Source organism: Tyto alba, unplaced genomic scaffold, assembly GCF_018691265.1.
Source record: "Tyto alba isolate M040663 unplaced genomic scaffold, T.alba_DEE_v4.0 Super-Scaffold_23, whole genome shotgun sequence".
Lineage (NCBI taxonomy): Eukaryota > Metazoa > Chordata > Aves > Strigiformes > Tytonidae > Tyto > Tyto alba.
Window position 1 is genome coordinate 26,502,575 of NW_024881297.1, and position 27,043 is coordinate 26,529,617.

General features: G+C 37.4%; 1 protein-coding gene across 3 annotated transcripts in view; it reads left to right on the forward strand.

Annotated features, from left to right (window-relative positions):
- Positions 1 to 27,043, forward strand: part of TBCK (TBC1 domain containing kinase) — a 108,773-nt gene that overhangs the window by 6,953 nt on the left and 74,777 nt on the right. For all 3 annotated transcript variants that reach the window (XM_042796258.1, XM_042796257.1, XM_042796259.1), the window contains 4 exons: positions 1,462 to 1,534; positions 23,746 to 23,860; positions 25,418 to 25,491; positions 26,579 to 26,720. In XM_042796258.1, coding sequence (XP_042652192.1) covers positions 1,462 to 1,534; positions 23,746 to 23,860; positions 25,418 to 25,491; positions 26,579 to 26,720 — 404 coding nt within the window. The remainder of the gene's footprint in view (positions 1 to 1,461; positions 1,535 to 23,745; positions 23,861 to 25,417; positions 25,492 to 26,578; positions 26,721 to 27,043) is intronic.

Sequence of the window (27,043 nt, forward strand, 5' to 3'; positions counted from 1 at the left end):
TTACTAGTATCTCTTGAAACAGTAACTAGGGTTTTCTTACAGTAGTGTTAGGGTTGAAAGGTTAAGAAACATCAGCTAACATAGCATTTAGTAAATAAAATGGTTAAACAGGGAAATGTGGCCTTTTTGACAGTAGTCTGTGACGTGAAGGTTTATGAGTATGCATAAATATGAAGGAGAAAATATCTTATTATAATTTAAGTAACTTGAAGGATAGCAAATAAAATGTCTAACCATGAAGTCAGGAGAATGTTCTGTTCCTGGTGATCAGAATAGCAGTTAATCACTTCCAAATAATACTGCCAGTTTGGTGGTAAATTTTATCATTCTGATACTGACAGAATTTTTCACTTGTCAATCCTAAGCATAGTGATTTAATGTTATTTTTCTTGGAAATGTCACTTTCTACTCTTAAATAATAGAGGTCTAGGGAAGCAGTATTAAAAAAAATAATTAGATGTGTGCTTTCCCCTCAAAAGGGGAATAAAGAAGTAACAGAAAAACATTCAAACTGAATTTAGTTTTGGTTTGGGTTTTTTTTTGGCAAAATTTAACTACTTGTAAAACTTTGCTACCATTGTAGAAGGCAATCCCAGAATTTTTTCTTCCAAAGAAAGCTTACATGGTTCTTTGATTTCAAAAAGGAGAAACATAAAGTTGGGTAACAAGCATTCTAGCTTTAATGTGATGACCTGTTTTCCTTGAAGTAAGATAAAGATGGAAAATACTGAAACAGCTGTCTTCTAAAAACATGTTTGAAATAATTTAGTTAGATTTGGTTTTGAATGTGAACATTCACTACTAGCTGTTTCATGAATAATGGATGTAGCAAAGCCTAGCTTCGAGTTACCTCATTCCCCCATGTAACATCTTACACCTTTGTCTTTTCCTACTTGATAACTGCTGTCTTCATTGCAACAATTGTTTTGTCTTTTCTGCTCTGTTCAGAGCCAGCCCATCGATCTCCAGAACATGTGGGACCCCTGGAAGTCCTATAGCTATTTGTAGGGCAAGACATATTGGAGCTAGTAATGTGCTAGTTGGCCCATCAGGACTGAAACGCCTGTGCTCACTCTTGAGTCCCTTTTCTCAAAGCTGGTGTTACTGGTAGTGTCTCTCTCATCAATCCAGCCACAGATTTCTGTAGCTTTGTAGATGCTTGTCTTTGAGATCTCTATTCTTAAGTCAAATTTGACTGACATTGTCTGAGGGCTTCAACATTTATTAGGAGGTTACTGGATGGATGGTTTGACAGTGCTTTCCATGAGGAAACAGGAAAGATATTCTGCTCTGTCTCATAAATGAAATATCCAGAAGTTGTACACTTTTAACAATTATGTGTAGTTGTCCATATAGTGTATGTCAAAATACTTTAACATTTGTCAAGTTGGTAGACTGAGATGTCTGTACCTCCATTGTTTTAGTGGGATTCTAGTTGTCTTATCCTTTTTTTTCTATTAGAGAGACTGGTTGTGGCGGCTGAACACTGTGAACAGAGTCTGGAAGATTTGCTACGAGAAAGAAAGCCAGTCAGGTATGGTGTCAAGCTAAACTCAGATCCACTCACCATAATTTCACATATCATCTGTGGCAGTGTCCCAGACCTTTTTTAACTTCTATTGGTTTATATAAATTTTATTCTGTTAAAATTTAACCTGAAGGCATTGTTTATCAGATAAAACACGTGCCTGAAAGTGAGACTGCTTATTTCTGTATGATTCTAAAAGGTAGAATAATTATGGGGAAATTGCTTACGGCTGAAATACCCTGTAACTCATAAAATAGTGTCTGTTTTGTAATAGTAGTTTGGGATTTTCTTTTTAAAAATAAAATCAGACCAATGACAGGTAAGTATCATCTTAAGAATTAATTTGAAGATTGTATGTCTGCCAGATGATGAAATACAAGTTTCACTAGAAATAACAGAATTTGGTGTGTGTTTTTTCATATGCATAAATGTATTACTTGATTAACTAGACAGTGGACAGGATGTGAGATACATATGCCAGGGTTCTAATAAGTGATTTGAATTGGAGTTAATATAGTCACTTCAGCAAGGCTTTGGTCAAAACCAAGTCCAAAGGTTGGATATCAAGAATATTTGCTTTCGTACTAGGATATATAAAATAGTTGAACTGTATCTTTAAAGCAGCAGACAAATAAACAAAATCCCCATCAGACTTGTTGCTAAAAGTGTTAACTGTAATTTTAAAGTCTATCACCATTACCTTTGGAGCAAAAGAGTGGTCTTTTTTCCTAAAGAGTATGTAACATAGAAAATGTGAAGAATGGACGAGAGAAACGCTATTTCCATTTGGGATAGAAAGGCATTGTAATCTAACTGATTATTTCCAGAACACACAAATATATAAAACACATTTAGAGAAATCCAAAGTCTCTTCATTCTAGTTTCTGAAAAATATATAGCAAGCATCAGATTTAATCTCTTTTGATATTCATGCAAGCATAGAGATGATGATTACTCAGTGAAATAATCAACAAATTTTTGTGTGTTTACCCGGTTAACATGAGGCGTCTCAAGTGGCCTGTGTTTGGTAAGATACTATCCAGATAAACTGCCTGTGACTCGTCCCAATTTAGATTTCTATAAAGGAAATAATACTGGATCTTGTAGCCTTTTGAGCCTCACAACCCCTAAGTAGGATGCTAACAGTGTTGTCTGGCAGAGATAAATCTAAACACAAAATGCCCTGTGCCTGTATGTTAGCTTTTTGTGAACTTAAGCTTGTATGACAGTGTGTGTTGCAGAGGACTTAACAGCTTGAGGAATGTTAGGCAAATATGGCTTCCATTTTTTCTTATGATAGAAAGGCATTTAGGTGTAAGGGGCTTTTCATGTGTGATGTAAATTACAGCCCTTCACACAGTTTTGCATCAGGTTCTTGTTCTGCAAAGTTCCAGAAATAGTTAAAGCATTAGAAACTTTTTTTTCCTTTTTCATTTACTTCTCATACTGTTCTTTGAACGTGTGTATTTTGGTGTCAGATGAGAAGCAGCCCAGACAGTCTGCTGCCTATTGACTGTTTCTGTAGCTATTTTAATTTGCTTTGAACTGCTTGATAAAGTATACTTATGTAGATTGTCTGGCAACTCCTTTTGCAGTTTATTCCTGCAGCCTTAGAATTGCAAGGGGCAAGATGTCCTTTCTTGAGTGGAAAAAATAAAAAATAAAATCTCTACCATAATTCTTTAAACAAAACTTTCTCAAATAACAGCTATGCATCTGTTATGCCCCTCTATACTAGCATGTGTTTTGTGGCACCCAGAAAGATTTTTGAGACCTTTTTAGATATTTTGATACGGTATGGAACTTTGTTATTTTGACATGCTGAGAGAAGTTACTTAGTTTGTGACAGTTACCTCAGCTATTTGGACTGTGGTTCTATTGAGAGAGTAGCTGCATAAAGGCTGGCTTTATTTTTTACCTCTTGTCTTGAGAGAGTTTTTACTGAAATAAGTTACTCTGGTATCTGTTCTTTCTCTTAATGAGCCAATTGGCATTTCTTCAGGAAGTTGTAACATCTGAGGTATAGGGCTATATATGTATGTTGATAGCTTTAGGACATGTTAATGATTGGTCTACTGTAAATTACAGCTTTTGCAATAGTAACTAAAACATAAATTATGTTGACTTCAAATTAAGTTTCTTGCAAGTTTGATGTTTTCCTTCCACTTTTTTTTTTTTTTTTTTTTTTTAATGAAAACTGACATTTTTGGTTCTTATGTGAGACCCGTAAATTTCCAGAGATAACTTGGGTGGAGCAATTAGTTATTGGTTATGTGATCTGTCGATATCAATTACCTTTGGAGAGTAGTCTTTGGCTTTTTCCATGTATTCTGATAGTATTGGTCAATGACAGCATAGCTGGTTATGCATCCAGAGTTCATGTGTATGCTATTGAAATTAATCCTATAAACTGTTTATGGAAGGCGAGAAGCTGCTCTTCTGGTTTCTAGATTAATTTTCCTTGCGCTTGCCAGTAACCTAAGTCCTTTGCACCTTTACCACAAGCTGATGTAAAATCAGCAGGAAATATTCTATTTTGTTAGTGCTGAAATTCAAGACATTACATTATGGACTATCTGTCTTTCCATACATACTGGAAAACAGGCCATACAGCTGTTTGGTAGTTATTTGCAGTTAATCTTTCCTGAAGTCATGCATCAAGTGTAGCATACATTCCTTAATATATGAATTATATTTAAAAAAATAAATGCAACAGAGTTCTTTGTTCAATTAACCTCAGAGTTTCACCAGGTTTTCTAATCCTAATGAATCAGTTGCACATGGAGACTGAATACTGGAAATCAGAGCTCTAATGGTTTACCTTATCCACTCTGCCACAGTGAAGTAAGTCATTTTACTGAGCCTACCACCAAACCTTTTCTAGAACTCAGATTTGTGATATATTCAAGAATTCATTCATTACCTAACGACACTGTGACAGCAGTCTCCAGGAATTACAACGATGGTTTGTCATTATCCTCAAAGGTGATGTGCTCAATTTCACTTTAGAAGTGCAAGTGAGTGTTTGGTAATTTATAGCCAGATTATTTTCTTTCTTGGGGGATGCATATCTGGAATCCTAGAAGGAGCATTTGGTGCTGTTAGGACTCTATTAGGTAAATTTTAGGCACTCTTAAATGCATGAAATGAGTCAGTGCTTTGCAATTCTTAGCATAAGTAACCAGAGGCAGAAAAGGAAATAAATACATCTCTTTAGTGTTTTATGTATTTTATTCGGGGGATAGCCATGTTGACATCATAACTACAATTAATGCTTCTAAAAGTGGCATTAATTCCAATTCTCTTTACTGTGCTTCCACAGGGCATCACAGTAACAGCAGGTTTGCTCTACTGGAGTTGTGTCCCACAGGGAATGCAGGCTGCAACCATGGATAAGAGTTTTAGGATAGGGTTGGATAAGAATTTTAGGCACTGGTGTCCCATTTTTTACCAGATAAGGCTCCATTGTCCTCTGTGTGAGAGATTGTAGTTTGGGTCTTTGTTTCCTGCTTTGTTTATTCTGTATTTATTGTACTTTTTGTTGTTACTCTGAGTCAGAGAAAGTGTGCACTGAATTCTGGTTTATAACAGTCACTTAGTGCAAAATCAGCTTTCTCAAGTATGTTTGGGAGTCAGTTTAATTTTTAAATAGCTAGGAATTTATGGGCCTAGTCAACCAAAAATAGTAAATACCTGATTTAAGCTCATAATAATTGACTGCTGTTCAGAGATTTGAAAATGTGTCTTGGTCTGGTTGACTTCCTCTGTGTCTTCTTGCTCATGCAAGGATTTTTTCTTGTGAATGAACTGAAAATAAGTCACTAAAAATTTTGGTGGGTAGAAGTTTTGTACTTAAACAGTGTCACTAAGGGTAGTTTTCATGTTTCTGACAGTCAGAATTTTACTAGGATTTTCAACATTTGCCAGTTAATTTAGCACTGACAATACCACAGCCCAAAATGTAAGATGTGCATTTATTTTTAAGGCTCTCCATCTTTTAAACACATTTACAACTACTCCTTTGGGATACCTTTTCCAGACAGTGTTAAAGGAGTTTTCTCTGCTCCCATGCTGTTACAATAGGAGTTGTGGGCTTTTCCTTTTCTGTCATGTTTGAAGTGTGTTTCTTCAAAGAAGTTGGTCTGGACTTGTATTCATAACAATAAAAATACCAGCAAATATTGACATTCATCAGACTTTTGGCACCTAAAAGAGTTTCTGGATTAGTCTTCAGTTTGTGGCTTGGGCAGTCTAAGCCTATTCATTTCTTCAATAAAATATAGTTGTCATATGTTTTGAAAGTCATGGTTTTGAAAAATTACTAGTGAACCATCAGAGATACAAGGTATAGTTTGTTATACACGGAGCATTTGATGGGAAGCAGACTGTGTCTGCAGCTGTTTACTAGTTTGGAGAAAACATGATCTGACTGATTCGGATGAGTACATTTTATTTGGCGATATTAAACAGTTGTCTGCTCATTGATTGGATTAGTTTTCTTTATGCCATCCTTGCTGTTAATGTGCTTTTGGCAAACTTGAAGTGAAACTATGTTACAGAAGAGATAATTAGATGGGGGGAAAAGCAATTTCTGAGTAGCCAGGGATTCTTCAAAAATATTGGAGGACAGGTGCAAGTCATCAAAAGACTGAAGGTTGTACATGATTTGACTTGAAGAGCTGCATATGAGCAGAACTTCAAGGGCTGAGTGTTTTCTGCTTTGAATCAAGTCTGTGTTGGAATTTCATATGAGAAATCCATATGTCATAATGAGGCTGCATTTAGCAAGGAGAAATGATGAAGTAGTAAATTGAAGTAGCATTAATAAACAAACTTGAAATTACTTTTCTCTTCAGCATGTGCGAGAGTCTATAGTTTCGGCATTTTATGTTTGTAGAGTTTTCCTTTAATTTCTTGCCAAAGCTTTACTTCCAAAGGTATGATGAAAGATTAGCCATTAGTCCCAACTTGTTTGTATATTGTCCAATGATGCCTTTCTTCCTATAGGAGTGTTTTATTTCTGTAAATAATTTTTATTTTGATTGAAAATCTTCCTATAGAGTTCCTTTTAGCATAGGTTTTCTCCTGTGACTGCCTTCCCCACACGAGAAAACAACTGTTTGGAATGGGAAAGGGGTATAGTTTTCATGAGGTAGTCGAGGTGAGCATTATTGCTCTTGATGTCTGAGGGACCTTTTTAGGTATGGAACCAAATTCTTTGCTTATATGGCTGACTTCGATGTTTGATGGCAGCACAAAGACATCCCAGAACGCCTGTCCACATCTCCCTTACGTGTGAAATGTAACAGGGAGTGCACTCTTGTTTCTCATCTTCTCTTTCAGGAGAAAAGAAAATGGAAAATTCCTTTTATTGAAAAATTTGTATGATAGCTGTATACACCATAAATTCTGTAGACTTGGAAGCAGTGTGTAATTATATTTCAACGTTTTGCTCTACTATGCTTGTTCTGTAGTTTATTATAGATGTTTCACAGATTTCCATGCTAAAAGCAATATTAAAGATCTTGGGCTGAAGATGAGTTATGCTGAGTTAATTTAGAACAAAAGTAGCCAAGAGTTGTGAGTCTTCAGTATCTAGTGAAAGAGGATGGTGAGTTTTTCTCCAACAAACCAAATGCCAACTTCTGTGGGAGGGTGACTTTATTGTGCAGAGATATTTCTGTGTAAGGATTGGTGTTAAAATTCCATTCTGCATAAACAAGCAAACTACTACTAATGAGCTAATGGCTAAAAAACCAAATGTCAAATATGTACTGTGTAAATCTCACTGGATTTAAGCCACATTATTAATCTTAATGTTGATTTATGATGGTTGTGTTGAGAATAAAAATTGCCTGTAGACTTGCAAGAACAAGATGTGGTTAGTATATTCTAACTTAATACAGTGTTTGACACTTCATCTTACTTTTAAGAAGGAAAAAAAGGAAGAGCTAACACTCATTAAACTTGCTATACAGTGCATACTTCTAGAAAGGGATTATATTTTTCAAGTGCAAGTTCTTGCATTTGGAACTACTGCGCAATGTTTTCAGGGGAGCATTTGTCACTAATTAGGGATCAGACAGCTGGTTTATTTAGATGCACTGATACACTTGCAAACATCTCTAATGTCTCTGTGGTTTGAGATCGTTTCTTTTGTGCATATGGATGTTCTCTCCTTGGGTCCAAGCTCCTCTATTTTACAGTGCAGATAGACCCAGACTTAGTGCCTTCACTCCAGGCTAGCTGCTTGCCTGCCTAGGAGCTGCACTAGTCTCATACCATCCCTACATTAGTGTTGTGCAAGACTTGAAATGATAGATTTACAGAACATAATGTTGTTGGAAACATCATGTAGCGCCTTTTTCTCTTCCCTGCTATTTTGTGGGCGCCATATTACTAGAACAGCACTAAGTTAACCGAATTGCTTGGCTCCTGAAGCAACAGAACCTTCAGATAGACAGATACGTGTGCAGGCAGAAGGAGCTTGTATTGGAACTGAGTATAAGTACTTGTGCATGTGTTTATAGCTAGATAGATACCAGGGAATTGGAGATTGCTGTGATAGGAGTGTTTAGAAGGCTGGCAGATCAGGTTAGTTTTAAGGTTTAAAACTGTTTATTTCATTCATTAACAGCACTAGTCTTGCTAACGATAAAAGTTAGGGATGTTATTAATCATCACTGTGGACACAAAACTGTTAGTCTTCTACATATGTTGTAAATTAGCTGTGAATATACAATACTATGGAGGTGATGCTGTATGGTTAACAGTGGCAGTGATGGCCCTTGGTGGTTCTTGGAAGTCAAGGTAATCAGGCTTAAGCATTCTCTGAGTGAAGTAAGAACCAGTGTGGACTGGTCTTTCTTCTATTATCTAATGCGTGATTTTTTTTTTTTTTTTTTTTTTTATGTTATCACCACTCTATGGCCCCCACAAGGTGTGGACTCCTGTACTCTCAATACCGCTTGTTTTGTTTTATGTTTTGCCAGTCATCCTTATGTATTCCAGAGTATGTCCTGCATATTTAGTCTGCTGTGCTTTTCTTGTCCTTTTGTCTAGCAACTTCTATTGTGTGGATTTCTTCTACATGCAACTATATCCATCTCTTTTTTTTTTTTTTTTTTTCCTTTTCCTAATCACATTTCCGATATCACTTTCAAGGAACTCTAATGTTAATTATACGCTGATTAATACATTTCTAATATATAGTCACAGGCGTCTGTTTTGGCTACACTTAAGTTTATTGTTACCCCTCTAGATAGGTGTTTCCTGCCTGTTGTGATGATGTGTACTGGGATATAGATCAAAGTGATACACTTTTAATGCCTTTTTGAATATTAGTTGTTAGCTATGAAATTCTGAACAGCACCACTGCTTATTGACTTACTTGCAAAGTCCCTTTGATCACCTGGATTTGCAGACTGTTCTTCCCTTGGAACTTTCTGTTCTGTTTCACTTTTGAGTAGCATCTGTACCATGGATAATAGGGATCCAGATTTTTTTGAGCTAAACACTCAAACATCCCTAGGTGTGGCTTTTAATTTTAGATATTTACATTTTTTGTTTGTTAAAAGAACACTGTTGCAGACTCTACTGATTTACAAGGAATGCCTGGCTTTAGAAGAGCTGGGCACTGTTGAAATTTTTGTTCATAGCTTAAAAAAATTGTTGTACTTTTATGAAAGGGGGGGAGCAGGGGCTTAATTAGGTATGTGAGTTGTTGCTAATGGTTCATTCTCTCATGCAGAGATACCTGAAGTGAAGCATTTCTCTCAAAGGCTGAGAAATTTTTAAAGAGATTGCTTTAGTGCAGTTTTACGATGTTTTGGGTGCTTTTCTGGCTATCCAGTAACTTGTTAAAAAGAAAGCATGCTCAGTTATCATTCCTACTAATATCTGTAGTTACTGGAGTTAGTGGTTATATTTGTTTCTTTGAAATTAATTCTCCTTTTATTGTTCTAATGTGATTTATTTCTTGAGAAGCTAATTATCTTCTAGGGTGTTAGCTCTGCAGCTGCTCTGTCAAGAAGTATCCAACAGGACTACCCTACTCTCCCCCCACTGTACTCCCCTCCCCCCCCCCTTTTTTTTTTATTTTTTTTTAAGCTGGCAGTGCTTCACAGAACTGCAGAAATTAATAACAAAAAATCAATGCTGTCTGGCTGCAAGGACAGCAGGACAGCATTATTTATTGTTAGCTAGTCACGACTTCTAGAGCTGTCAGTTCAGTTCTTACTGCCACACAGCTGCAGTAATGTTAACTGCATTAATATCTACATTTTCAGCTTTTCTTTTAAAAATTTTCATTGATAAGATTTTAAATGAGATTTTTCTGATCTATCTGGGGCACTACAGAAAGAATGAGACAATCCATCTCCTTGTATAATGAAGTTAGGGACCTATCACTTCTGTTGCAGTGGGAAAGAGAAATGGCTAATATTAAGTAAAACTGTGTTCTCATGCCTTAGATATAGGTCTGCCTTAAAAATAAAGTGAAGTATGCAGTTGTCCATTGTGACCTTAAATGGGAGAAAGCACCCCATGATCTATGGTCTGCTCTATTCCTGGCCCTCACGTGCAGCAGAGCAAGAGTCCTGCCCCTGAGAGGCTAACCACATATGCTCCCTGGCTGCGGTGGAAGCAGCTGTGGGCATCTGCAGCTCAGAGGTTTGTCCCTGACTGTGCCCTCCTGCTGCTGCGGGTGGGAGTTTGTACGGGAGATGCTGGCCAAGGTTGGCAGGTGGCTCAGTCGTGTAGGCTGCCCGTGCTCCCCTCGGCCCCCAGTGCTAGAGTGTCTTCGTGGAACCCAGGAGCGTAGGTTACACAGATGACGTTAAAAAAAGCCTTGGATGACCTGTACTAAGAAAAAGGACCTATCTTAGGCTGTCTATTTATTAGCAAGTAATGTGATACAACAGGAACAGATGTGTAAAGCAAAGTGTGCTCTACATCTTTTCGGGGTGCTTATTCCATATAGCTCCGGTCTGCATTGGACCAAATGCCTGTTAGCAGCTGCAGGGCAGTAGGTGGGTTCTGGATCCTACCTTCTGTTTGATCTAAAAGAAATCTAGTTTGTGTGCTCAGAGACCACTGTGAATCAAGCATGATAGGAGGGGCTGATCAGGAGAGTATATTCTAAAAATATGCTCTGATCTGAACTCAGGTCTTAATATAGAATTCTTTAAGTTGCCTTGAGCTCTTTGCTGCAAATGCAAAGCTAAAAGTTGCTGTCTCATTTGTTTAACTTAAAGCTCAGTTTTGCATAAACTGCAGAAAAGCTGTGAGCTCTAAGTTACATAAGTAGCTTATGTATCCCCTTTGCTGATTATCCAAGTAACCCGTAAGTAGATTCAAGTCTCTCCTCTTTTCATCTTAGTTGCGCAGAATTCCTGACAGATACAATGAATTTTCAGTGTAACAAGGGAAACTAGAAGTTGTGGGACACAGTTCTTGCTTTACTTTGTATTTGTAGAATTACAGGTGAGGTGCTAAAATTAGATGAGGATAGTTGGTTCTTGTACAAATTTGCATGCCTTTGTGTTATTCTTGGGGGAAAAAAAGCATTATTTTTCCCTTGATGTCATCAGTAATCTCTACACATTCTTTAGTATTAAATAGAGTACCTGTGAGGTTGCTCACTTTTGTGTTCTGAGCCCCTACAGTGAGACGGCATAACATAGCCCTCATGCTGATTCTGAAAATTCTGAACACCTGTTCTTGTGTTATTTTTATTGACCATTTGCTACCATACAAAACTTTTTTTTTTTTTTTTTTGGAGGGGTGTGGGGGTGGTGGCGGTTAAGGGAATGATAATTACTACTTTCAATGAAGACTTCTTTCTCCCCACCTCGGGGTTCTTGCTTGATAGTCACGAGATCATCCTTTATCTCTGCAAGAGATTATTCCTTGGCTGCTGCTTGAACTAAATTATGTGCGCACGACTACTGTTCTGCTTGGAGAAACTGAATTCTTAAAGGGAGCTCAGTTGTTTAGCTTTTAGGCCTTTGAAGAGGAGGAGGTCTCTGTTTTTTCATTCTCTGAATGTTTTGAGATTTCTTTCAGCTTTTTGTGCACTGGCGAGTGATTTTGGACTTTTTAATCTCTAAAGGGGAAAAAATAGGTTGGATTTATTCAGGAGCAGAGGATGTGGTGTTGAGAATCCCATTGTTACTAACAATTTCTTCCTTAACCGTGTCACAGAGTAAATAATAATATATGATTTGAATTCAGGCAGTATTTTAATGGTTGGGAGCCCCTTGCTTTCAGTGCCTGTGTAAGAAAGCTGGATTTCCAGGAGCTCATCTGTTCAGTTCTCTTCCAGCATAGTGTAGAGTGGCGCATCTGTCCAAGCTGGGAGAGGTTCAAAGATAAGGAAAACACTGGATTGTGCAGTACCTGCATGCTCTGTGATTCATTTATGTTTTGCTTCCAGACATAACTGACATTTGTACAAGTTTATGATAAAATATAAGGGCAGACATGTGAATTCTTTCCTCTCTGCTATCAGTGATATTTTGTAGTGTCCAGAAGTCATTCAGGTTTAAAACCCACTAAAGGAAGTCTATGCATTGTTTTTTGGGGTTTTGTGTTTTATTTTGTTTTTTGTTTTTTTTTTTTAATTTTAACTCTTCAGACACTTTGATCTTTAGAGATCTGCAGACTTAATATGATGACAGTGAAAAATGAGATGAGCATTGGAGATACGTTTCTTTCCTGTATTTAGGCTATGGCTAACCATTTGGTGCCTTTCTGCACAAAATTTCTATCAAATCCTGAGCAGATAGCCTTATCTTGTTTTTATTTTCTAGTGATTTCTGAAGTCTAATTTTTCTTCTGCTCTTGTAATTTTATCAGATGATAAGTAACTGATACAAGCCAACTTCAGCTGTTTTGCTGGTGTAGTGTTTACAGAAGTAATAAAACACTGGTTTTGCTTTTATGGGGAAAAAAGTTTTGCACTGTAAAACCACTGTTACAGTCCTCTGTGTATGGTGTGCATGCTCTTAGAAGCAGAGAAGCTCACACTTAAATTTGCTTAAGGAAAAAAAATGTTTACTTTTTTTATAGCAAACACTTAAAGCAGACTTGGAATTCTGTGGATATTCCTCAATTAATTTATTTCAATGCATACACTTGCTATAAACCAAGGATTATATAATATAGGAATGAAAGCCCCTGCTGAAAGTCTCAGCCAAAAGAATTGCGTTCAAATAAATTATCTTTAACTTTTTCTTCTTGTGAATAATGTCACTCTAAGCAAAAACTCTTAGAAAGCTTAATCTTAGTAATAGTATCTCAAAATAATTACTCTGCTTGGAGTTCAAAGTATGACAAGATCTTTAGTCTTGTAATGACATGGTTGCAGTGTTGTTCCTAAGAACAAATGTAGATTATGAGATGCTCCCCATCAGAATGAAAATTTACAAATGTTGCTGTTTTGGTGTTTGTTTCTGAAGAAATCTTGCTGTGATGCTGATCTTTGTAGCAGACAATCCTCAGCCCTAGTAAAATAACAGTTTTCTTTTTAAAGTGGATACAAGGTTACAGCTTCCAGTTTGAGGCTTGAGTTCTGTCTGGATGAAGACAGTAGTGACAGAAGAATCTTTGGTCATCCTGTTGAGATAAGCCTGGATGCTATAGCAGCTCAGGGTGAAAAGAGGCTGCTTTAGTATCTGAAAATAACGTACCTCAAGCATATGAAAATTTGTTTTATTAAGGCAGTGCTTCAAACATACAATCTAAGGTGGCCCACTGATACTGTTCTTCCATATGTACATGGCTGTGCCTTTGATTAAGAAAATGTTTTCCTTATGGCCTTGGTGTATAGAAGGGAGCTGCACAAAGTTAACTGTAGCACAGTAAGGCCGTTCTCATAATATCCTCCCACCCACCCCACTTCCCTTTTTTCCTGGCAAAGACCATACTAGCAAACCCTGTGCAATATTACCTCTCCTCTTAATGGGAGGAGGCAGAAAAGCAGTGATGAAATTAATCAGCAACATCCTGTCAGCAAATCTTTGAAAAGCAGTAATTTTGAGTGACTAATGCAAATAGTACTGACACTTGCTGACTTTACGGAGTTGCTGCTGAACAAGCACATGGTAGTGTCGATTTTAAGCATAGTATTGAAAGCTTGGAGTAACTTTTAGATATTCATTGGGTGACCAAACAACACAGGATGGGCAGTTTTGGTCAATTACTATAATTTCTGATAACTGTGTTGGTTCAATTAGAAATTAATGCCTCGACATTAAACACTATTTTTGTTTTTCAGTGTGCATTCAGCAATCGTTACTGATACCATCAAACTGTAAACAGTGAGAGTAGAAATCACTTTTTTTTTTTTTTTTAAATCTTTATACAGAATGATTGTGGTACCTATAAAAAATGATTTTATTATGCTCTTCCCCCTGAAAGAGAACTTGAAATATGCTTGAGGTCAACATAGTGTTGCCATAATTGACATTATTTCAAGACATACTGAAAAATTATATTTATTTAAAAAAAAATAGCTCCATTAGAGTATGTTATTAGACATAATGGAAACTTTATTTTTTAAATATATTTTTTTTCTTAAATCATTAACATATTTTTTAGGGAAAAATGTGAAAGAATGGTGTTCTGTAAGTTTAATCTAATTAAAGTAATCATTTTATGATTGTAATAGTCTCAAAACATCTGTAGTGGCAGAAAAGAATGACAGGCCAAATTATGTTCTGTTAGGTGAGAGCTGGATAGAGATCCCCAGCTCCAAATAGGATTTATGTATAGAGTGCACTGACTGATGCATGGATTTGATAGTCTAATGTGCCAAATTCAGCCATCGGAAACAATGTCTTCACAGCACGTGTGAGTGAAGCATGTATGGACAAAGGAGAGCTTACCCTTCTGATTGTTGGTTGAAGGGTGGTGGCAAGGATTTGACCCTTGAAATAACTGTGCTGTCAGATATGAAGGTATTCCAGATCTCTACAGCCTTCTGCTTGTATGGAAGTTACTAACGTGTTAACTGAATCTTAACTTCTCTGGTGTAAAAGTGATAGCAAAACAAGAATGCTTCTTGGTCTTCATCTTTGCTGTTTGTTCCTCTGAGGTTTTTTCATAGGAAAAGGTAATGTATTTCTTCAACTTTTCAATTTTCTTACATTACAAAAATGCTGAATCTGTCAAGTTGAGCATCAGCAAAATTTCTCAGTGGTACAATGCTGCAGTGATGTGAGCTAGGTGAAGAGTAGCTGGCTGAGGGATAATAAAAATGTTTTGTGGAGCACCTTGCTTTGGTGCTTGACACCCACTTTCCCAAGCCTATAACCACCTTTTATACTGCCATATCTGCTGAAAGGATGTGCCATCACTAGTGTGTTACAGGGATCACATGGACTTTCAAATGCATAGCATTCTTTTTCTGTTTCAAAATTCTTTGTTCTTTTTCAAAAGCACAGTGTGAGCCAGAGGCTGACGTATAGTTGCCACTTAGCATTTTGCCATGCAAACAGCAATTGTTTTTCACATAGGTCTTTTATATTAACGTGGAGGAAGGTAAGCAGATAGGTTCTGCCTACCGTGTGACCATTCATCATGCATCTGTAAAAGTCACTCTTCCTTCAATGATTGCATGGTTTAAGGCTCTGGTAATACTGCTACTTGTACCATTTACTGCACAGTAAATGTTTAATAGACAAATGTCAAGGTGTCTGTACTTTAGAGCATTGAAACTTAAAATATCCTGTGCCTAGAAATCTGGATGCTGGTGCTTTCAGGTACAAAGGAATGATAGTCCTTGCCTAGAGCATGGGATTTGATGCCTGGTTTGGATCTAACTTAATAAGACACCTCTGAGCAGCTGAAGATTTAGTGCCTTTTATTGTAAAGTATCCTACTTGTAGTTAATTCCCTTATTTACTTTTTATATGTTGTCTGTTCGGTTTCCTGAGTCTGTCAGATTGTGATAGACCTTGCCAGGATTGTTGATTACAAAATGTGTGGCCTTTTAAAGGTGCATATATTTTTTCAGATGAAGTCCAAAAGAAAAGAAGAAAAGGGATTTTAGGGATCTGATTTCAGTTGATCTTAATTCCATTCCTGTATTTTACCAGTTCACTCCTCTTGGACAAGGAGAGGAGAATGTGAGATGTGTTGTTTCCTTTAATGGAATGTTAGCAATGCGGTGTATGTTACATGTAGATAATACTATTGAAGTTAAGTTCTTTATTGTATATTTTGAGGCATTGCTTTTCATCCCACTAGCTCTTGTTCTCTTGTCACCTGTGCACCTGGTTCTATTGTGTTCAGTTACTTCAGAACGTATAGTCTCTGATAAGAATGCAGTCTCTTATCTGGTTTTAAGTGAGGGCTACTTAATCTAATCTTTACATGTGGTGATTGAGTTTTGTTTATTTCATTGCACTTTTTTGGTCCAATTAAAAGTATCATTATTATATCTTTTATGTATGAGCCAGCTGAGGCTAAGGTGCAAGAAATTACTTCTGAGAAGTTAATCAGTGGCAAGATGAAAAACTGAGAATGTGGGTGTGTCTTTCCCCTTCTGTGCATTAAACCAGATGGCACTAGGAGTTTAATTAAGATGTTGCTTTATAAGGTGTACTCACTTTTCAAAAGGACCTTGTTCATTTATTCCCTCAATTTATGGGATGAATGCTAGATGTCTTAAAGGAATTCAAGCCGCAGTGTTTTAAAAATTTGCTTGATGAGGGCCAGATACACTGAAATCATTGAGTCATAATGATCGGAAAAATCACCTGTCTATTAAAAACCTTGTGTGCAATCTGTTTTATACATGTTTTTCTTTATCTGTGCCTTCATCCATTGCTTTATGGACTTCCTTATTGTACATTACAAGTTGAGACCTTCATAAAAATGTAACACCATTTGTGTTGCTTTCAAAGTCATGCTTGCTGCTTAGAACTTTAAAAAGGGAATGAAAGGACTTTTTGAGTTTTTTCAGATGAGCGATATGAACTTGTTGAAGATGCCCTGTGTGAAATACCTCTGTGCATGAATTAGAGACTTCCTGAGGACTCTGCCTATATATATATTATTTTTTTTGTCCTGTATACTCTGCTTGTTGCATTCCTTTCCAGTTCATTACATTCTGATAACATGAATACATTTCCAAGTAAATTGGCAGTGTTTACTATCTTGGTCCCTAGTGCCACTTTTTAATCAAACACATAATAAAGTGCTAAATAAACCATTCCCACCTGGTCAAACTCTTTATGTTCTGAATAAAGTATTTTTGTAATTTATTTACCCAGAAAGACCCAATTTATCTGCACATCTGGTTTTTGACCCAGTCCTGCTTTTTATCCAGTTTTCCAGCTGGTTGATTGAGGCACAAGGAGGTCAGATGGCTTTCTTGAGGTCACTGTAGTGATTGTCTCGGCTGGGATTATACCCAAACTTTATCCTTTGCTGTAACCACTTGGCCACACCCCTCCTATCCAGTCTATCTGCATTGTCGGCAGTAATGGAACTAACTGCAAATGTCATTTTCTTTGTTTTATAGTTTTGCTTCTGTTGAAATATTGTCACTTTTATGAGTTCAGAAACATTACATCTGTTCACAACCTGGTTCCGTTCCGCTTTGAACAGACACAATTTTTTGTGATGAATCTCCTTCCTGAATTCCAAATGTGTGTTAGTTTCACAAGTTCTAGGGTAGTGATTGATGACATTGCTGGTTTGTGTTGCTCTGGTGCGCTTCCTTAGGGCAGACCCTGTCTGACGTTCCTCTTTGGAAGAGGAACCCGTGCTTTTGCTCCTGTGTATCAGTACCATAAGCTTCTTGAGTCTCCTGGTTGCTGAGGTTCTCATCCTCTAGAGTTTACTTGTTTACACCAATAATAGTGTTAGAACAAGATGCACAGATTTGATAAAGCGCTTCCTTAAGCATGCATTTCTGTATATGCACCCATGAGTTGTAAGTCTGAGGAAAGAGAAACTGTGGAACATGGTGGTATCAGCATAACCTTATCCCATTTTTTCTTGCTCTGCCTTCCCAAGGGAAGTCAGAATAGTTCTAATTTCATTTTTTGTTATCAATTTCCTTTTACCTTGAGTTGCCACTGCACTGAAGAACCATGACTTCACACTAATCCACATATACGTCTCCAGTAGGTACAAAATTTACGGGGCTCTCTATGACTAAGTAGATGATGAAGCTTGCTTTCTGGTGCCAGTCCTGTGTTGTTTCAAATTCCAGTGGGGCCTCTGTTCATTTCACTAGATGAAGCGCTCTTATTCAAAATAGTCCATTAAGTGTTGATTGCATTGTCAGTACCTTCCAGGCACAGCTTTCTTCTTTCTACAAAATGGATTAGGTACTCCATGTTGACTGTTATTATAGCATAAAAGCAAGTGGAATGTATAAGTGTTCATAACCAGTTAAAAATAGCACAAATGCAAATGTAACAACCAGGAATATTTCTTCTCTCCCCAAGACTTCGCTGATGCCCCCACTTTATCTCCAGCCCCGGTTACTTTTGCTCCTGTACTATTGTCCAGGTACATCTACGTATTCTGGGTAACTACACTGTAATGGCTACAGCTGCCTGGGTCAAAGTGATCAAAAAGGGAGGTTGTTTTGTCTTGAAGAAAGTAGGACTGGAGACAGCAAGCAGGAAGATCTTTTGAGATACCAAATTACTCTTTCATGTTAAACTATTTTATTGAAGCACCAAAAAAGGATGGAGATATATTTCCAGTTAATGCCATCTTCTCTTGATAAATACAGTGAATTCATGTGCAGATTTGTATTAATTTTCCTTTAAACTGGAGGAAAAGAAACCTGTGTGAACCAGAAACTTCCATGATACTGACATAAATGCTGAAGTATTACCTCTTCTTTTCATTGTTTCTTTTCTCATACTGGAATTCTTTTCAAGTATTCTGATCCCACCCATCTCCAATCTCCAACTGTATGATCTACAGTTCTCTTGTTCTTAAGTATTCAAGTTGTCATGCATCCAGTAGTTTTTATTTTTCCCAATCTGTGATATACGTAGGGACTACTGCTGCGGGCTGTCAAATACATTTTCCAAAATCACTTCCTGCTCTTGAGTTAAGCAGTTGGGTTTTTTGCTTGAAGCTGAAATTTAAAATTGGTTTTCTGGAAGTTAGAGCAACAGAGCACCATGAAGAGAACCTCTTGATAAAATAGACAGCAAGGAGATTTTACCAACACAATACTTGGTGGCTGTGAATTTCCACAGTAACTTGTGGATGATGTTTTGTGAACATGTATGAAAGATTTGGAATAATGGATATCATCCTATGAGAGCTGTTGAGGCTTGCAGGGGTTGCTTTATGTTCTGACGTTATCAGATGTGATGCTCAGGAGGCAAATGTTTTTTGTATTTTTTTTTAACCCAGAAGCAAACTTCAATTAAAGAGCTTGGAAGCCAGGAAAACATCAGGGAACATTTCATATATGCTTGCTTGGTATTTCTTCTCTCCTAGGCATCTGCCTGTCATCTTTTTGGGGAACAGGATAGTGGTCTCATAGCTTTTCATCTGAGCTAGTATGACCATTTATAGGCTTTGGAAGACTATTAATTTTATATAAAATGGAAATAGTCAGTTGCAGCAAGTTGCTTGTCCCTAGAGCATCCAGTCTTGGAGCCTAGCTTCCTGCTCTACAAGCAGCTGCATTATCATTCCTATTAATAATGGCAAATAATACATTAATAAATAACAATTCAAACAGAATAATACATAGGTAATATTTGGGTGGGTTTTTTGTTTGTTTGTTTTGTTTTGTTTTGTTTTCCCAAGAACTCAGAATAGCACCTTTCTGTTATAAACTTTTAAATTTCTAATGGTGTTTCCAACATTTTTTTGTTTTTGATCTTGTGCTTATGTTGACATCTGGCATGGGCAATTCTTCGTAGTAGTTTGTTCCCAGGTACTGCTCTGTCACTACTGGGTGAGTACACTCACTCTTAGCGCTCCGTTCCACTAAATATCTCAGGGGCTTATTGTCTTTACTTGATTCCTGATCAATCCCGCTTTCTCTCTGTTAATATCTGATCCTTCTTAAGAAAGGTAATATTTATCAGTATGCCAAATTCATCTAGTACAGCTTTCCCCTTTCACTCCTGCCCAGAAGTTGTTCTCAGTCAGATGAAAGATTGTAGTGTGTGTGCAAAGAATAATGCTTTTTTTTTTTTTTTTTTTTCCTCTGTCTGAATCCAAAATGTGACAAAAGTGTCCTAAGCAATCAGATTATTTAGTAAGTGTGTCTGCAGCACCACAAGAGATTGAAACTACTAAAACATCTGTTTCCTGACAGGGTAGGTTCATTATTTCTGAAGTAAACTTCCAGAAAATGGCTTTGTGTCCTTAACAGTAAGAATTCAACAGGCTGGAGATCAGGCTGACTGCTAAGTGAAAAAGTTAATATTTTTTGTGAAGGCACAATGCAGCCACCTGTGTACTATTAAAGTGTGGAAATTAGTCATTTGTCTGGTATAGCTTTTGGTCTGAAAAATTCTGGAGGTAATAAAACAATCCTCATTTTTGTGGATTTTTAAGTCATCTTCCCTTCTCTCTCCGCCCGCAAATGCCATGCACATGCCTCTTAACCATGCTGGTTTTGTACTCTTGGCTGAACTTGCTTATATCAACTTGTAGAGATTTTTTTGTTTTTATTTCTCCTACTTCAAAGATTAATTTCTGAGGGAGGAAGTCAGTTATACTTTGTGCTTCCTTAGCTATGGTTCTATACATTCAAGTTAGAGACCTAAACCTGGTATTGGCTTTAATTCTTCATTTCTAGAATGAAGGAACATAAAATGGCCCATTTTTGTAGATCCATTTCTTCTTCTCCAAACCTGGAAAAAAGCAAGCTATAATTAAAACAAAGCAGTTGGATTTTACATCAGTGTGCAATCCTTTCGCTTGAAGAGAAGCCCTTTTCAAAATTCTGGCTGAGTGGGCTACAACTGAGTAGATTTGTTGGTATCCAGACTGAGGATTAAAATGAAGCCTGCTTCTTGGAAATGTGCTAGTAGTTGCAGAGAGATCATGCCTTTTTTACTGTCTGTGAAGTGCTTCTCTCTTTCTCCCACTTGTAGAGAGGAAAAGAACCTTAAAACGAGTGTTAAGAGAGCTAGGAAACTGAAGACAACTGGTGCCCCTTCAGGTTTGCTAGCTGTTGAAGTGTGTGTCACATTTTCATGCTTTTATTTACTGCCTCATATCGTATCTGCTTTAAGTGGTGGAATGATTTGATTCACAAGAGTTTAAAGTCACAACCAGGATCATCAGCTGTTGAGATGAACAGGGTATTTCATGCCACACAACTGTTGTTATGGCTCTCTTTAGGTCAGTGGTATAGCATGGTTGGCATTGAACCTGCCACACCTTCATTTTGCTGCCTTTTTTCCAGTATTGTTTGTAGGGCTTTTGCTGTTGTTTTCCTCCACTTCATGTTAAAGGAGGGTGCTGAAATGTCTGCAGTTCCACAAACCCCATGGCTAAACCACTCCTCTAGATCTCTCATAGTTCAACACTGGCTAGTCTATTGAAAAACAGTCTTCAGGATAATCAGGGAAAAAGTTTCTGAATCTGCTCTGACCTCACCACTAATATTACGTATTGTAAATGTCCTTGTTGCTTAGGACTGTGTTTTCTTTCTCTATTGATGGTGGGGCTTTTTAAAGGTCAACTTAACCTGGAGCCTTGAAGCAGCTTCATGATGAGTATACCTTCTGCATTTACAGAACCCTGTTGTAATGCTGTACTGACAGTTGCTGTGGAAGCTCGGAGAGAGCCGAGTGCCACTGCAGCAAGGGGATGGCCTTGGTAGACATTTCCAGTGAGGCAAGGGCCTGGTGTTGAACTTGGCCCTGGGGAGTTTGAAGCAGAGAGATCTCTTGTGCCATGAGTGTTGTTCTCGGGTCCTTTGCAGTTAGATGCAGATCTCATGGGTAATAACCACAGTGTGTTTTACCTAGTAAATGAAATAACAACTAAGATGATGTGCAACAACACTATGGAGAGCTTGTTATACAGAACTCCCTCTCTCCTGGGGAGGTGGCATACGCGCTTCAGCTGGAGGGTGAGGTACTTGGCTGAACACTTCTTCACAGCAGGGTGGCGTCAAGCGTTTAAGAACACGGAGAATTATGTGTAATGAAAAATACTTACTCATGTGGTGGTGGTGGTTGTAATGCCATGGAGGACTTCTCTTTAGAAGCAAAGTATCCAAAAGCAGTATTTTCAGGCATTTGCAGGCGTTCTATTTTCATGAATTGCAAGGGGCCATGGAGAATAGATGGACGGCTGAGGCCCTCCAGTGCTGCCAGAGCACACTGCACTCCTCGGGCACGATGGCCACAAAATTGCACTCTAAATTTACTTTCATTTTTTAATACAAATAAAGACTTTTTAAGCTAAAATACCTCACGATGTACTAATTGTTCACATGAAACTGATTCCTTGCTGAAAACAAGAATTCTCCATAATTTATTTTCATGTCTTGTTTTGCAAAGCTGTACAAAATGTGAGAAGAATCTGTTTGCAACCATTATTGTTAATATATGCATTGCAGGCAAAACACTCTACAGGGAGGCTAAAGAATTGTAAGGTAAATTTTTTGTCGCAGTTAGATTTCTGCTCAAGAATGACTGGGATGAAACACTACACAGCTAGTGGTGTCTGATGCTGTGGTGTATTATATAACTTGGAGGGGGGAAGAATGGGGAAGAAAAAAGTGCCAGTGAGGGAGGAGTGAGATAGTTGTGGGGTTTTGTTTTGTTTTTGTGGTTATTAGCCATGTGGTTTTGGTTGAATTGCTAAGACCTTGAGAATCACTTCCAAATGCTATGATCTAAGTTACAGCAGTGTGGACATATGTTAGAATAGAGATTCCCTTTGTGCTTAAAATTTCATTTAAAAGTGTATTTTCACAACTAGTGTAAAGTAGTACAGAGCTCTCCTAGTAAAAAGGTTAGAGTCTAGAGAATAGCCACATGTAATGGGACTTAATGGTGACCTTGGACTATTATGGAAACAGCTCTTTTCAGTATTTCTGTGTTGCCCTGCAATTGTGGCTTTTGTCGAAATCTAGCTGTTTACACTTGTGACAAAGTTTTGGCATTCCATCAGCTATGAATAGCAGCTAATAAAGCTTTAATTAATTAATTTTAGCCTTTGGTCAGCAAGTTGACTTGTCACTCTCGTTGGTCTGTAATGCTCCACCTCATTTTGCTGCTGCACAAACTTTTAATAAGCAAGAGAAGGTGGTAAGCCTTGTCTGGAATAATATTGTATGTTAATCTTTAACAATTGCATTTTAAAATGGGGTTGTAAAGATATGCCTTTATTAGTAGATATGTTTTGGTTTTTGGATCTTTTGTAAACCAGTGTCTTCAACAATAAAGTTGCCAAACAGACCTGAAATGTCCTCTGAGGGGGGAGCGGGTGGGAAATGGAGGGTAAAAAGTTAAAAGAAATCTCTGTGGTGGATATTAGATCTGTGCCTATTGTTCTGACTGGGGGTACACTTTGGAAGCCAAACACTGGTGATCTCTGTACAAATTTCTCCTTACTTGATCACAGGAATAACTTTTGTCAAAATACATAATTATGTCAAAATGGTTTGGATGGTAAACTTAATAGTTTATTTTCAAAGACTGTAAGGTTGATGCTTCCAAGGCTGTAAACCCAAATGTGCTGAAAACTAAGTTTTCTGCCCTTTCTGTTGTTTCTTCGTTTAGATGTTGAAATGACCAAAGACTGTAGGTGTGATCTAGTGCCTCCACACTATCTTCTAGATAAGCCCCAGTTAACATCTGAGTTTCAAAAGCTTTTGTTCAGTTTATCTTTTCTGTGAACATCAGTAGCAGACTTTGGAAAAGCAAGCAAAATTAAAGCGGAGTTGAGATGTATTTTTTTTTTTCCCCAATTAGTTAACATGTACCTCACAGTTTCTATTGCAGAGAATATTTTATGCTTTGCCACAATTTTTTGCTGTTTTTAAGGATAGTTCAGTGTGAAGAAACCTATTTGGGGGATATTGAGGAGTTGTGTATGTCACTGAATGTATCCTACCATATTCAATATTGATCCCTTGAACTGGTCTGCAGTTGTAAATGTCTCACTTGTGTTTAGAATAACTGCGGAACACTGCATTTTTGCAAATTAAAAAGGGAAACATTCAGTATAACTTGTTCCTTTTTTTTTTTTTTCAGTTCTTCAAGGATCTTATGCATAGCATATGAGGTTTTGCAAGGCTTGCAATATATGAACAAACATGGAATGGTCCACCGAGCACTCTCTCCATGCAATATTCTTTTGGATCGAAAGGTACAGCTACAGGAATAAATCTATGGCTTCGTTTGGTTTTTGTTTTTTCATCTCGCGGCCAAGAGGTAGCATGCTAAGTTTTATGTGGAGACTGGGCAGTCACAGTCCTTCTGATGGGGGGGGGGGGGGGGGGGAAAGTAGCATATCTAGAAAGCTGTTCATTTTGGGATTTTTGTTTGGTTTTTTTTTTTTCTTTTCTTTCTAGAACTACAGTTTTCTCCCATTTCCTAAATTTCAAATGTATTTCAGATTTTTTTTTTTATGTTTTCCCATTTTCTTCTATCCTAAAAAATTTTTTCACCCTTTTCTTAAGGTGGTAATCTAACTCTACTTGACGGCATTCTAGTTAGTTGCGAGACCTTTTGAGGTGTGTGAATGGGAAAAGATTTTTTTCTGGCTAAATAGCTGATAATACTATTTCTTGTGTTTCATGGTAATCTGATACTTGACTTTTAAGATAGCGACGTACTTCTTTGTTCATGTTCACTTTTTAAAATTCCAGTGTCTGTCAGTTTTGTTGTCACAGACTACTGAGTTGGCAATGTGGAATACAGGTTCTGCTCATAAAAGCTGAGAGAAACTAATCGCTGCTACTTCATCTGAACTGACAGCTAAAGAGCTTGTCCTGTCTGCATTAACCCCTCTCTTACTCTCCTTCTTAATCAGTTTAGATAGACTAGTTGGATCCTCCTTTCGGAAGGCAGAAAGAAAAGAAGTAGGAAGAAGGAAGGAACACTATTTTTGACATACTTGGAAGCAAATGAAAATCATAATAATGCTCTAACAAGCAAAAGTACTTCAGGATTTTAAGATACTCCTAAAGTTAATAAAAGAACAAAAGGGGGCCAGGAGACCATAAACTTCTAAACTTTTTTCCCTGCACTTGAAAAGCTTGCTGATGTAGCCTTCACTGTTGCACCATCTTCAGGCTAGCTGAGTATAATTCAAAATCCATCAGGACCAATACCTCTGTTCAACGTCTATGCCTATTTTTTGTTGTTTTGGTGTTAACTTTCTGCCTTCACAGAATAAAAGCAAGCTCCCGGAAAACTTGTTTGTTTGAAGTATGCGTTGATGCAGTTAAGGAGAGCAAGGTAGTAATGAGTTGATGGGAAGGACTGGAGGTACAAGGCTGGGTAAATGGGAGAGGTGAGGGAAGAGTGGTGACGTTTAGGGAGTTCTAGATTCAATCAAACAGGATTCTGAACAGTTTTCAAACAGGAAATATGTTCAATTGTGTATGTAAGCAGCCTTTTTAATTTACTGAAAATATACTGTAACTTGGAAAGTTCTGGTTTCCTTATGTGTTCCAAACAAAGTGATTACTTAATGCTCTTGGGAAGTAGAAACATTAGAAATAAGCATCTTATTAACTTGCAGTGGAGTTCTGTGTAGTAGATGAGATGGAAATGTATGTGTAACCTTTTTTGAGTATCTGTCTTCTAATAGCTATTGGAACTTTAAATTTTTGTTTTATTTTATTTTTGTAACTTAAACACAGATTCTTACAGTGTTTGGTCCTGCTGCTCTTGGTCATTTATTTTTTTTCCTTTTCAGGGACATGTGAAATTGGCTAAATTTGGACTCTACCATATGACTGCTCAGGGTGTTGATGTTGATTTTCCTATAGGGTAAGGATGTAGCTACACAATGCAAATATATTGCAGATGTGTTTTTTCAGGAAATACTGTTTTGAGGAATCATCTTCAAAAGTGATTTGTATGCACAGGTTATAGGTTGCTGGTTTATTTCATACCAGTTACGTATAGCCCTTACACAGGAGCTTCTGGTAATGCCACTGAAGAGGTTAGCGTCTGGCTAGGTGAAATCAGTGCAGAATGGCAAATGGGTACTGTGCAAGCATGTTACTGTAGCTATGTGATGTCAGTCCTTATTGCCTAGATTTGCCTTCAAATGCTAGTAGTTCCATGTGACTCAGATTCTGGAGGTACAATCCAATATCAAATTTAGGAAGAAGCACAATCAGTGCTTTGCTGTTACACAGTGTTGTAGGCCTCTTGTTTCCTTATCGTTTTGTGATTTATTTTCAAGTGATCGTACTATCTAGCTGAAGTGACATGCTTTGTTGCAGTGTTTTCTCGTGACTTTTTTGAGATGTCATGTTGTTTACAATTGAAATACTGACCTGATTCTTAAACACAAGCTCAAAAGAAGTTATGATGTTTCACTTCAAAAGGTGATTTCAGGGTTGGTTTTTTTTAAGTATTATAATGAATTGTTGACAGCAAATGTGATTATGTTATTTTTAAATGATCTAGCAACAAGTAGAATATGTCCTCAACATCTTATGTTACTTGTTTCACAAATTCAAATGTTATTTGATAGGGACACTGTCAGTGGAGGGGGATACAGCCAACGTTCTCCAAATGTGGGTCTAGGATACATTTATTTAATGTACTAGTGCTTAAAAGTCAACATACATTTTGTTTGAGATAGGTAGACACACTATGTAGAAAGCTGCTGTTATTTTCTCTCACAAAAACACCGGGCTAGTGATTAAGATTTGACCCTTTATGTAATAGGCACTATGCATTTTGCAGTTGGAGTGAACATTTGCTGCAATGAGTAGATATTGACTGAATAGTAGTTATGAATACTAGTTTCCCAGAACGTAAAATTATTTTGATTATTGCTACTGAAAGGTGTAGGGGGTTTTGGACAGAAAGGGTATTACTTAAAGTTGCTGCATTTTTCTAGGTACCCATCGTATCTGGCACCTGAAGTAATTGCACAGGGAATAATCAAACCAAGTGATTCTACGCAGTGTGAGAAGCCTCTGCCTTCTGGCCCTAAATCGGATCTGTGGTCTCTTGGTATAATATTATTTGAGCTTTGCGTGGTATGTCAGAGGATAATTCTCTTGATTGCGACTCTTGGGGAATAGTTACATTAACTTGATTGCTCTTGAGTATGGGGTTCATGACACTTTACCTGTCACCGAAGTCCAAATACCAAAATATGTTAGTGTTCCTACCTGTACAGAATTGGTGGTGGTTTAGGTAGTAGGGTACATAATGGCTTGGTGTGAGTGTAGCTGTTAACCATGAAGGGCAGCTGCCTGTTAAGCCACAATGATGTGATTGCATGATCAAGTTCTTAGGGAGGAATAGCTTCTGAACCAAGAAGTTTCTCTAGGTAACTTGTTTTAATTATGCTTTTAAG